The sequence below is a fragment of the Hakea prostrata genome, chromosome 9 (assembly GCF_041222555.1).
Source record: "Hakea prostrata isolate BN-2017 chromosome 9, UWA_Hpros_2, whole genome shotgun sequence".
NCBI classification, from domain to species: domain Eukaryota; kingdom Viridiplantae; phylum Streptophyta; class Magnoliopsida; order Proteales; family Proteaceae; genus Hakea; species Hakea prostrata.
This window is the reverse complement of record NC_142608.1, coordinates 6676451-6689465: the sequence shown is the minus strand read 5'-3', so window position 1 is coordinate 6689465 and position 13015 is coordinate 6676451. Positions and strand designations below refer to the sequence as shown.

The window sequence follows — 13015 nt, the reverse complement described above, 5'->3', positions numbered from 1 at the left end:
TTTATCCTCCCTCTCCTCTATGAGCGTATTATATATAGCATTCATTAAGATGACACATTTCTTGTTTTCTATCTTCTTCTTTTGGTATCGAGGTCATTTGGCCCGCCTCCCTTGCCCCCGCCCCCCGCCTGCCGCCGCCCGGGCGCCCCCCCCCCCCCCCCCCGGGGGGGCCCCCCCCCCCCCCCCCCCCCCCTCCAAGAATCTGCACTTGAGAATATTCTAAGCTGAATCTTGAGGATGGCCTCCACATCACTTGGATGTAACCATTCCTAAAGAAGCTCCTTGTTCCATCATCTTCCTTCTTGATCAATGAGCTGAGAAACCCACTCCAAAGTACAACTCTCTCTTTGATCCCAATCAAGTCTTGATCCTATACTCGCTTTCAGAAGTCCTAGGTAATTCATGGAGTTGGGATCATCTACCCTCATGAGTAGATGATTGTACTCCCCCTCACATCTTTTCACTAAAGCATCGTTTGTTTGTAGAAATGAAATAAGGGAAAAAGGCTAGGAAAAATAACATATGGGACCCATATATAGTAGGGGTGAGAGAATATGAAAAAAAAATGAAAAGATTTTGTGAACAAATTTTAAATGTGGGTCATACTTTTGTTTTATCCCACACATTTTCACAAAATTTCACCTATTTATTGAGACCTTAAAATTGGATAGAGATGAAAAACATAACACGTCCAGACAATCCATTTTCCAACCCCATTTATCGAAATAAGAAATACTTTGAGATTTCATAGAAGACTTCATTTTTTCAACTTTTTCCCACTCCTTTTCTCCCATTCCACTTGAGATTCAACAAGCAAATAGTGCCTAAGTATTTGAATCCTCTATGTCCAAGGGTGTCCTGCGTGTAGTCTCCAACTATTAAATGAATGCCATACATATCCATTATTTTCAAGCTGTCGGATAGTGTACATGTAAAATCATTAACTTAAATTATCAACTTGAGCAGGTATTTAAATCAATGGCTGCAATTAAAGAAAACCACATGGTGTCATCTAACGGGCAGATGGAGTAGACACACCACACCTTTAGATGCAAAAGATCTAGATCCTTCCACTGCATATTTAGAAAGAGAATCCATCTCTAAACACTAACAAAGTGGATCAAAACTGAACTCCTCTTAAATATATATGATAGAGATTGAGTAGTCAATATATGAGTGAGTATCATCAATAAAGTAAATACTCCATTGATGTCAAAGCATGACACCTTAATGCTCTCTCTCTCTCCTGAAAATAATAATACAAGAAACTTGTGACCACTTCTCTTGTTCTGCCAACTTCACACCCACCCTCCAAAGAAACATTGCCAACGTATTGAAAAATGGCAGCACTTCAAAAAGTCTTGAGTCAGTTAGGCAAATTAGGTATGTTTGTAATCTACTAAGTGGACACGAAATTCTTACTTTTCAAGCTGCATTAAGTATAAATGACGATATTTAACAGTGACAATTAGACACTTGTCTAGATGGTAATGTGTTGTTTTAGTACACTTGTCACAACAAGGACCTGCTAGACATTGAAAATGTTTCTCTTGCGAGTAGAAAACGTCATGAACAGCTCAAAAGAGTAAAAGCATACAAAACAGGGAAGAGGGGAGAGAAGGCGAAACCACTAGGTTAGGAATGCCTATGCCTAAGGGGAAATCAACAAAGAAGTATCAAGGTCTTAGTTAAGAATAATGTTTCATGGAAAGTCTAAAACTGCTTAGGAACCACAAGAGAGACTTTGGATCATGTCCTTGTATGGGTTTGAAGAAAGGACTAGAAATTCTTATTTCAACCAAGTTTGGTGAGAAGAATCAGTCTTGATATTGTTTATTCTTCATTTTGGTCCTTGGGTTTTTTTTGCTTGTCTTAGTATGGTTAGTAGTAATGGTGCTTCAGTGCTGTACAGAGCTGTGAATAGTGAAGATGAAATCTTGTGGTCAATCTCGACCACTTTTTTTCTTCTTTTTTGGTTTTTCTAACTCTTTGAACTACACCAGCTGAAATCAAAAAATAAAAAGCAAAACGGGTGGTCGAGATTACACTTTGAATCTTGACCGTAGACAACTCAGTCGCACAACATTGAAGTTGAGTAGTAAGTGCCTCCGTGGAACTCAATGAATCCCCTTCTTTTAAGACTTCAATTCTTGACCACAAAAAGAAATTTGTACTGTAGAACCTAAATGATTTGACTTTGATAACAACCCAAATGAGGGAAAGCAACCATACTAATTTTCCTAAATAGTATTCATATTTTCAATTATCTCAGGAAGATGGACCACATTTGTGCTTTGTAGTATTATATTAATGACTTTTTCTATCTAGCTAAAGACTACTAATCAAACATGTGTGTGTGAAACAGAGAGAGAGAGGGCATTCCCTGTAATTATGTCAAAAAGTGAGTGGTGACCATCTCATGATTATTTGCATAAGAAAATTTCATCCACATTCTACTCTATGAACACTTCAACTACCAGCCTTATAAGATGTCATCTTCTTTCAGTGAACTTCTATTCTAACTCAAGTTTCTAGTCTAACTATCTTCAGCATCCTAGAAAATGTGCAGTAGAGATAACAGGGTTGAAGAGAAAGAGCCCAGAGTCGAAGTGGTGTCAACCCATGCAAAAACGAGCTTGGCGTTCTGTGAACTCTGCTGCTCACAAGCTTCATTGTACTGTCAAGCTGATGATGCCTTTCTGTGCCGGAAATGTGATGAACAGGTGCATGGAGCTAATTTCTTGGCGTCCAGGCATGTTAGATGTTTGTTATGTCATTCATGCCAAAGCCTCACAAAACGTTATTTGATTGGAAATTCAGTGCAGTTATTGCTTGGAAAGAAAGCTAGAATGAATTGCCCAAAAATGCTGAAGAAGTAGCCTAGTTTACTGTTTCTTTAGATCCTTTTTTCTTAATTTTTTTTTTCAGAATCTTGTGATGCATAACAAAAGTAATAGGTTTTTTGTGGTTGATTATTTTTGTGAAAATTACAGCTTGATACCTATATTGTGAAACCTCTTGTGAAATTTTGAAATGAAAAATATGTATATATTCTTATGAATAGGGATATAGAAACATTATCACTGATGGGTTACTGAGATTCACAAATGAATTTCCAAATCTTACATATTAGAGAAAGGATGATGGTTGATTTTAACAAATAAAAGGTAACAATGCGAATTATTATCAGATGCATGAAAGCATTGCAAACTTTTGTTCTTTGTTGTTGGCATGAGTCCTCAAGTCAAAAGAATTGTTAATAAAATGGCAGCTCCAGTAGATACAGAAATTTGTTGAGAATTTAGGAATCTATGAATTTTGTACAGAGAGCAAACAATTTTCCTCCTCTAACCACCTCATAATGGATGAATCATTCATTATTTCATTACATACAGGAGGGTTAGTATATATAGTTGACTATATTTTGGAAATTTTCACAAGGAAGGAGTCCAAAAGTTTCTCCTGCGCCAGCAACTTGGAGAAACGTCGAAATTGGGAGCATCAGAGTAGGGAACAAAGAGAAGAAAAACAACCAACACTACAGCCAGCGAAAGGATGACTTCTGAAGCAACTTCCAATCAGATACTGGAAATGAAAATAGAAAATAAAACAGTTTGGTGAAAGCCTCATCCATCTGGAAAGAGGGAATTATTTAATTCCTTCTACCATACTTAAACTGATACCAATTATCCTTTATTTTCCTGTCCTTTATTTTTCATTTTCACTTTCATTTATACTTCCTGATGCAGGGAGTTTGGAGCAGATCTCGCTATACAGAATGTGACCGTCTCAAACTTCCTGCACTTGGCATGATTCATACCTTCTCAACAAGCTGTTCATATTGCAGAAGAATAGTACCGATGAACCGTCTTAGTCATTTCTTTCTCTGAGAGGATCATAATCATAGTCTTCACCAGCCTTCACAAATCTACCTTTCACACGCTTTCTGGTATCTGCTCTGGCTTTTCGAGAAGCATAGCGTATTTGTTTCCCAAACCTATGGATCAAGCATGTAAAACCTGTTAGGAGAATAAAGTCATTAACCATAACAGACCTTTTAAATAAAACATTCCAATGTAAATGTTGAAGCAAAAAAACTTAAGCTAATGTGTAGGGAGGTCCAGGTCCAACCAGCATATGAAAGCATCCATGGTCTTGGAGTTTTCTAGCATGAGATAATTGCCAACACTCCCCTGCATGTGTTGCTCCTCACAATACATGTGGCATTTGTGGCCCATTCTTTGGGTAACCTAAGAAAAAATGTATTATAAACACGGTGAACTTCAACGCTGAATTGCCATTGTTGAAGTTATTAGCATTCATCGATTCATGTCATAGGGGTAGTTTAGGAATTAGTCTATCAACTAAATTGCTTTATTATTATGTAATGTATAAACTAGTTGCCTTATTATTATCTATGTTTGGTTTTTTTACCTTTTACCTCTCTTGGGAGGTGTATGTAAATTTCTTCTATTATCATTAGCAATGTAATAGAAGTGTATTGGAGAATCCTTCCAACACACAAAGTTCTACTATTTCATTTCTCTTCTCTCTCTCTCCTCCTTCCTCCACTCTCCCTCTCCACCATTCTTTGCTGTTCTTTATTTTTGCTAACTTCTAACTTGGTATTACAGAAACTTGTTGCAAAGCGGTTTCAAGGAAGATATTCTCATGTGAGGTATTTTATTTAAAAGGTCTGTTATGGTTAATGACTTTAATTGAAGAAAAAACCTTCAAAATTCTCTTTTAAACTTTCCAGCATACAAGCAGTTTCCACCAGTCTGGGGACTATTTCCCTTAGTTCTCATTCGATCGGTAAGATATACTACATGGATACATGCACTCCTAACGGGTTCCTTCCTTATCAACCATATATGCCTACAAAATTTCTGCATTCCAAATCTCCCCTGGAAAACTTACCACCTCAGACCACTTTCTCTCTTCCTCTCAAAATATTTCGGTGTGTTTGCCATGTTCACATGAATATGTCCTCTTAGACCTAAGTTGATCCTAAAGCACTTAAATTCCAATTTCTTGGCTACTCTTCCAATACAAAGGCTAAAAGAGCTACCATCCTTCCTCCCCTGAATCTCTCAATAACAAAATGCACCTTCATTGAATCTATTCCTTTTCTGGCCCCTCCACACCATCCACTTCAGGGTGGGAGTGGGTGTAAAAGGACTGTTAATATTTCTTCTCTCCCTACTACTCCTCACATACTTGATGTTGAGAAGCACAAAGAAGGGGTTGTTGGTGAAAGGACCGGCTACAATGGAGAGGATTATTAAATTGCGCACACGGAAAAGGATAACAAGAAGCGAAGAAAACCCCCCAAGAGGCTTTTTTCAGTCCAGATCCTAAAATGCATTTTTCTCAGCCAGAACCCCCTCAGTCAAGTGATATTTTTCTGATCTAGATCTTCCTAATGCCATCAAAAAAGGGAGAAGGAAGCGCACTAATCCTAGAGCCCAGCTTGTTTCTCCTACGGATCTTGCCTTAGAGTTGCCTTATCTTGAATTGCTATTCCCGTACGTCTCACTGAGGCTATGACTGACCCAAAACAGCCACAGGCGATACATGAGGAAATTATGGCTCTCAAAAAAAAGCCACTTAAAAATGGGAAGATCTTCCCAGGGGGAATTTTCAATTGGACGTAGAGGGGTATACATAGTTAAATACTAATCTAATTGTGAAGTTAAGAGATACAAGGCAAGGTTAGTGGCCAAGTGATTTAGTCCGGTGGATTGACAATCAGGAGATATTTGCTTCAATAGATGAACTTAACTCTGTAGGAGCCTTACTATCCTTGGCTGCCAACAAATATTGGCCTTCTATATCAGCTCGATGTGAAGAATGTGTTTCTTCATGGTGACTTTAAAGAGTATATATGGAGACTCCTGCAAGTTTCAAGCTTCATTCAGCTGAAGGAAAGATATGCCTTCCCAAGAAAGCATTGGTTACTTTTAAACAATCCCCAAAGGCATGGTCTGAGCAGTTTGGGCAGGCCATCTTGAAGAATGGGTATTCTCAAAGTCAAGTTGACCATACACTATTTACTCGCCGGGGCACTGGCTCTACCACAACACTCATTGTCTATTTTGAGAAGCTTGTGGTACCTCATTTGTTAATGCCAGAAAGTACCAGAGGCTAATAGCAAATTCATTTATCCATCCATGGCTCATCCTGATATTTCTTATGTAGCAGGAGTTGCAAGTCAGTTTATACACACCCCTAAAAGTGGACAGTTAGATGTTGTATATCGCATTCTTAGAAACTTTAAATCCTCCCTAGAAAAAACGATCACAGCATGCTAGGCATAACCACCCGAAGATCAAAGGTTTCACTGATGCAGACTGTGCTGGACCCATCACAAACAAAAGATCTACTTCTGGCTGTTGTACATTTATGGGTGGTAACTTCATCACATGGACAAGCAAGATAGCCAAATCTAGTTAAAAGGTAAAGTTTTGGGCTATGGCCCATGGGATACGTGAGCTTCTATTGTTGAAGAGACTAGTTCAAGAGATCGGATTTGATCCTAAAATAGCAATGAGACTTGTGATAACAAGGCTGCCATCACTACAGCCCACAAGCTGGAACAGCATGAGAGAACCAAGCATACTGTTGTACATAGGCACTTCATCAAAGAAACGATTGAAATAGGTCAAAATATGTACTTTTGGACTACTGATCCAGTAGCAGACATCTTCACTAAGCAACTTTCTTCCGGCCAGTTTGGTACTCTTCTCCAGCTTGAGCAAGAGTGTTAGCGTTCAAGTGATGGGGATAATTTAGGAATTAAACTATTATCTAGTTGCATTATTATGCAATGTTTGTTTTCTTAACTTTCACCACCCTAGGGAAGTGTATGTAATTTCTAATATAATTATTAGTGAACTAATATAGATGAATTGGACAACCACTCCAACACACAGCATTCTAATGTTTCATTTCTCTTCTCTTTCTCTCCTTCTTCTCCTTCTTCCGCAACTCCTCCTTTCCACTCTTCTAGCTGTTCTTCACATTTTCTGGCAATCCTAAAAGGCATGTTATGTTGGATGAAGAGCCCCAGCTAGCATAAGACAGTATTTAATGTTTTCCTACGTGAGATAAATCCCAACAACATGCTTATAATTACCATATGTTAAGATTTGAATGTTTCTCTCTGGCAAACATGGAACACAAGGAGAAGAGGCCCAACTAGCATATGAAGGCATCCAATCTCTCATACTTTTTCTATGAGAGAGAATATATAACAATATGCTTGTAATCAACATAGATTAGGACCTGACTATTTTTTACAGGGGAAAGTGGAACATAAGAACATGATAACACAAATATTAAGCATATAATTGTTTCTACCAAACAAAAGTTTAATTTTCACACACATTAGGCAAAGAATACAGATTTCTAAATCTAGCAGTACTTGTATACGGCAAAAAGACAAGGAGTTGCAGTTTATATAGCTGTGAACAAACAAGAAATACTTAAAAGAACTCAACATAGCAATAACATCCACAAGTACGTCAAAAATAACCAACTTGCTCAAAAATATACCACTTTCAAGCAAACACTAACCAATTCACCATTACTGATTGCTTCTTTGTTATAGAGGGGAATAAACTTTCATACTGGAAATATAAGAAACTGAACTTTTCTTCAGATGCCAGTTATTTGATCATATTTAGAAGCCATATTTTTTGTGATCTCCGGTGATTTTGTTATATAATAGAAAGCATGAAGCTCAAGCCTCAAACCAGTATGGCCATATATCTAAAATGCATTCTTTATGATATTAAAGAAGCGAACTACATACATTCGTGTTTTCTTCTTTTCATTGTATCTGAGCTTTGCTTTGTCCCTTGCCTGGGGGCAACTAGTTTCCAAATTTGAATCCCAAGGTGATTCATTTGTTAGAAAAACTGGTGATACTCCAGAGTCTTGATAATCAGCAATACTACTTTCTCCGATCAAGTTGGAGAATGGAAGTGGCATGCCTGAAGGGACTTGTCCAGTAGGAAAATTAAGACTCATGTTTCTGTTGCAACCAGGATTTAGAAGTACCTGATCTGCTCCAGCAGCAGACCCAGCAGCAGAAGAAGAATGAAGAGCTAAGCAGTCACGTGGTCCTGATGATGATGCCTGAGAAATGTCAGGGAAGGGACTGTTAGCTGTATAAGCATATGAAATCCAGTCCTATAAAACTATAGTAGGTTTCAAACCCCTAAAAGTCATTAATCATGGAAGCTATGAACAAAGAGAGAAAGGGTAGACTAGTATACATCAAAGATTACACACAGCAATTAATGCAGAGCCAGCATGATCAAATGGACGCAACTTAATTGAATTGAGGAGGTGTTTTCAGCAAGATGAAGCTGGGTCTACTCTGATGAGTTTTTTGAGACCACCAAAACCCGAATCAAGATTTAGGATGCATTTCGTGCAAAGGGTCATGGTTTTAAGGGATCCCTTTTATGATTTTCTAAGACTTCAAGATTGCAGAATGCTTAAGGAGCACCTTCTGGAAACTTGTAACTGCAAGCAACCTGGGACATATGGTATATATAGTCTGTTGCACTGCTTGCCAGGTGTATATGTATCAACATCTGCAAACACTCGTCTACACAATTTTACCCCAATCTCACATTGAAGAATACTGCAGGAATTACTTGGAAAGTTGTAGTAGATAGTGTGAGGACAAGAGAACACTCTACACTGACTTCTTGGGCACTGTGCACAACATGATGTGTACAGTAACTGCATAAAGTTATGGAAGCAGTAAGTGCAAGGCTAATCCAATGGATACTTTTGTAACCCATTAAACTAAAATCAGAGTTTTAGAAAAACTCAATTCAGTTTGTAGAGTACTGGATTTAAAGTCAAGTTCCATCCCACAAATCATAGGAGCTTTGATATAGATGCAAGCTGTATCTACAAACTCATAAATCTTTAAGAAGAAAAAATTATATTCTAGAACATTTCTCACAAAAAGTGTACCATCCACAAAACAAGAGCCAATTCACCATAAAAGTAATAGAAGGCAGAAGCCAAGTGAAATGGATATTGTAAAAGCCATAAACAAACTACAGCACCAAATACTAAATGCACCTTCAATAATGTGAATTATGATAAATGAAGGAGCAAAAGAAATATCCTAAACAATCTGAAACTGAGCAGTGTGAAAACATGCAATGACACTTGCAAGAGTTAATGAAATAAATATCCAGTAGAAAGTTGCACCAGAAAGTTGATGATGTGGGTCTCGGAGGTCTTTTTCCTTTTGTTTTGAGGTTTTAATCCCTCTGTTAGGAAAGTGATTCTGAAGAGATGCTTGGCCAAGTAGCCACATGTGTAAATTAGTCTTTCTATGTATTTGAGTTCTTAAGTAAGCGACTTATTTTGTTTGATTAGGGGGCAAGGAGGAACATCCTCACCCCCTTCCTTTGTTAATTTCTTTCTGATTTAGAAAAATTGTAAACTTTGCTTGAACCACGAAGTTCGAGTATTTAGAGAAAAATGTGTGCAATCAATTCAAGATGACGGAGGGAAATTTGTTGCAGGAAAAAGTGAAAGAATTTATGACTGTTATTCTTTTCAATGTATAAACAAAAAGAATAAGCTACAATTTTCTTTTTTTCTTTTTTTGGAGTAAAATTATAAGCTGCAAATGAACTGAAATTTAAAAGTTACCTCTATTGTATTGTCACTGGGACCACTAGAATCAGCAACCGAGAAGCTCTTGTCCATAAATAAGCAATCAATAGGCACATCATCAAGAACAATATTGGAATGACTCTGAGAGCTCCCAAAAATCTCCTCACTGTTCTCAAAACTTAACCCAATATCATCCATGTTGAAACCTTCACAGATATCGCCACCATCACAAACTCCAACATCCTTCAATGGAGAACATCCCTGTTACACATTAAAAATGGATTAAAAAAGAATCAAGTTAAGCAGACCAGAGAAGAAAGAAAAAACAGGGTTGATGCGTAAATTGCAAGAAAATTATCCATATTTTGATCCTTATCAAACAACAATGTCTATCCATTAAGTTTTTTGAACATTCCTTCTTCTACCTTTACCCTTGGGTGCGCTTGAATGCCTCCGCCTGGGTACATATACAGAAGTCATATAACATAGCAATGAGTTCAATCAGAATGTCCATTTTATGAGTATTATTTGTTGTACGAAGTTGAGGACAAATATAAGGATCAAATCAAAGAAATCACCTTTGACAAGTTTGGATTCTCTGGGTATGATGTTACAGGCTTGTCCACACTGCAAGGCACCGAATTCGCATTAGGAGCAACCACGGAAGACGGATCTGTCCAAGGATCGATTGAAACACAATTCTCCAATTCATTAAACTTGGTAGCTGCCATCAAGCTCTGTTGTTCTCCAGGTTCCCAACTATTGGTAACACAACTCCCACTCACTGGCATCACACCTTGTTGCCCCAACCTAGTATTGATTTCTTTGGGAGGGTCTGTGAGACTAGGGCATCCTGAGTAATAACTAAGTGTTTGCCGGTGATGTCCTCGATCCAAGCACCAATTCCCATTAGCACTGCAATTCTCACACAAAGACAGTTTATCTTCAATGCATCGAATGGTTGCAGGCTTTGAATGACAATTATCGCAAATGAGTGAACGAAGGTGTCTCTGTGATAGTGCATTAGCCGAATGAATATAACTATCACAATTCCAACAAAGATGAGCAGCATCGGATTTGCAGTATACTACAGCTCTCACAGCTCCACAGAATTCACAAATAGGTTTCATTTATTCGCTGAAACTAATCTAACCTTAGAACCAGCTAGCGCCTAATCACCACGACCTGCAACGTATATGATAATCTTAATCCAAAATAACCCGGGCTCAAAACCATGAGCTATATGAGAAACCCTAGCCATCATAAAGCATTGAAAACAGTGAAAGTTTTGAAAACACATAACTTCTATCGGTTTGAGAAGAGATCAGATTCCAAATTTCATTTCTACAAGCTTTACACTTGAGCACAGCAAGAGCGAGAGCGGAAGAGAGACGAAGAGGAAAAGAGCTGTGTATTTAAGAACTCGATTTATCACTTTAACTAAATACTTACGTGGAAAATTGACATCTACGAAAAGTGCCACGTAATTCAGAATGTCTCGTGTTTGATCACGCCGATTTACTCGCTCCCCGTGGCTCTTTTCTCTTGGCTTACATTTTACGCACGTGTCAGTATTTTTGCCAACCTTATCGGCTTAACGGCGTGAAATTAGTATTGAATTAAGTCAACAGAAAGAAGAAGTTAGTATTAGAGAAAAATATATAAGATTTTTTTTACATGCATTTCCTCAAAAAAAAAATTCAGTTTTCATGTACCCCTCAACAATCACAAATTACATAATCCCCCCTCCAAAGGGATTTCAGTTATAAACTAGTCAAAACCATCCATCCTGTAAAGCCATAGCCCGTTAGGTTTTTACAAAAAAGACTATATTACCCTTGAAGGGGATAACATGACCATTTTATGTTTAGTAAAAAGATAGGCAAAGCCTTTAGTTCGTGTCTCCATCATTTTATTCCGTTGTCTTTCTTTTTGACTTTGGCAGCACTGTGCCATCACCATTGCCTCTATCTCCCCTCTCACCCTTGTCAATGCCCTTCCAATTATCATTACCACCTCTCGGCTTTCTCTCTCAATGGATGTCCTTTTTTTTCTTTATCATTTTTCACTAGCTATTCCATTTTTTTTCTCTTTCTAATATCTCTCCCTTTCCATTCATGTCTTTCTTGACTGCTCTCATCACCTTCTACCAACCAGACAAATTAAAGATAAATAGACTCTCTATTTTCACTTGCATCTATTTTCACTTATCAATCCTCCTCTATCAAATAAACAAAATAAAGAAAAGCATAGAGTGAAAGATGATTGCTTTAAACAATTTTGAGTAACTAGCAAACAAATAATTTTAAAGAAGTATTAGTCTTTCCAAAAGTCCAATCTAAAGGAAACAATCCCAGTAGCTCAAATGCAATAGGAATAAAAAATCTTAAGATCGAATTCTAGCTAGAAACGGAGTAATACTAGTTGAAGGGATAAAATTCCTAAGAGGACCCGTTACATAATAATGAGATAGCGGTGGTGATGGTAGATATTCACTTTAGGAATGATGGTAGCTAAGGGCAGTTCGGCATGTAATATTCTTCTTCACAAGAATTTGTTTTTTCTTTTAAGTTTACTGTCATTTTATTAATAATTTTTTGTTTTTCTTAAGCAAGGGCAATTAAGTCATCTCACACTTGTTCTTAACTAATACTTAACAGTGTTAAGTTTGGAGGGTTTAAATGTAATGCTAAAATTTTTAAGGGGTTCCATGAAAATGGCATTCTTCTTTAGGAGGTGCATGTTAAAAACCCAAAATATAACAATAACTTCCTTCACCCTATGTAGGACCTTTAAGACATAAATGACACCATAAAGGGCAACTAGAACGGGTCTTTGGCCTTTAAAATTCTTCATAATTGATCTAAAATCTTAAGGTCAATGTCAAAGTAGGTTACGTTGCTTAAGGAAGTGTCTATTTGTATTGGCTAGTTTTGAATACCACTTTCAATATTGATCCATATCGAACGGATTGGCATTGCCATATTCATGTTTATGTATCGTCTGATCGACATCAGCCTTTGGATGCATAATTTTCAATTCAATGGTTTTAGAATGAATTTTGGATCATTTACCCCCGAGGTAGGAGGATGGTTATAGAGGGGTTCCACCCCTAAAACTTATGTGTGGCGTGGAATTATCCCCCTCTCCTCAGGAATAGTGAATTTGAACTCACGATAAATGCACAATAAATAAAATAAAACTTCATACCAAATTTGATAGCTGTTGACCCGTATCAAACAGATCTTCCGGCCTATCAAAATGGATGATTGTCGATAAGAGTAAATTATCTAACAATAGGATATTTATTAATAGTTTTTTAAATTTTTTTTTTAATTTTTTGTGCTGAAAGGATATTTAT

At 37.4% G+C, this 13015-nt stretch overlaps 1 protein-coding gene across 1 annotated transcript; it reads right to left on the bottom strand.

Annotated features, from left to right (window-relative positions):
- Positions 1-2510: 2510 nt before the first annotated feature.
- On the bottom strand, positions 2511-11040 carry BBX10 (B-box type zinc finger protein with CCT domain-containing protein). The gene is given in 5 exon segments (XM_089168559.1): positions 2511-3999; positions 4001-4019; positions 7817-8142; positions 9691-9915; positions 10233-11040. Coding segments are annotated over 5 exon segments (1251 nt in total). The 5' UTR covers positions 10785-11040; the 3' UTR covers positions 2511-3870.
- Positions 11041-13015: the final 1975 nt, after the last annotated feature.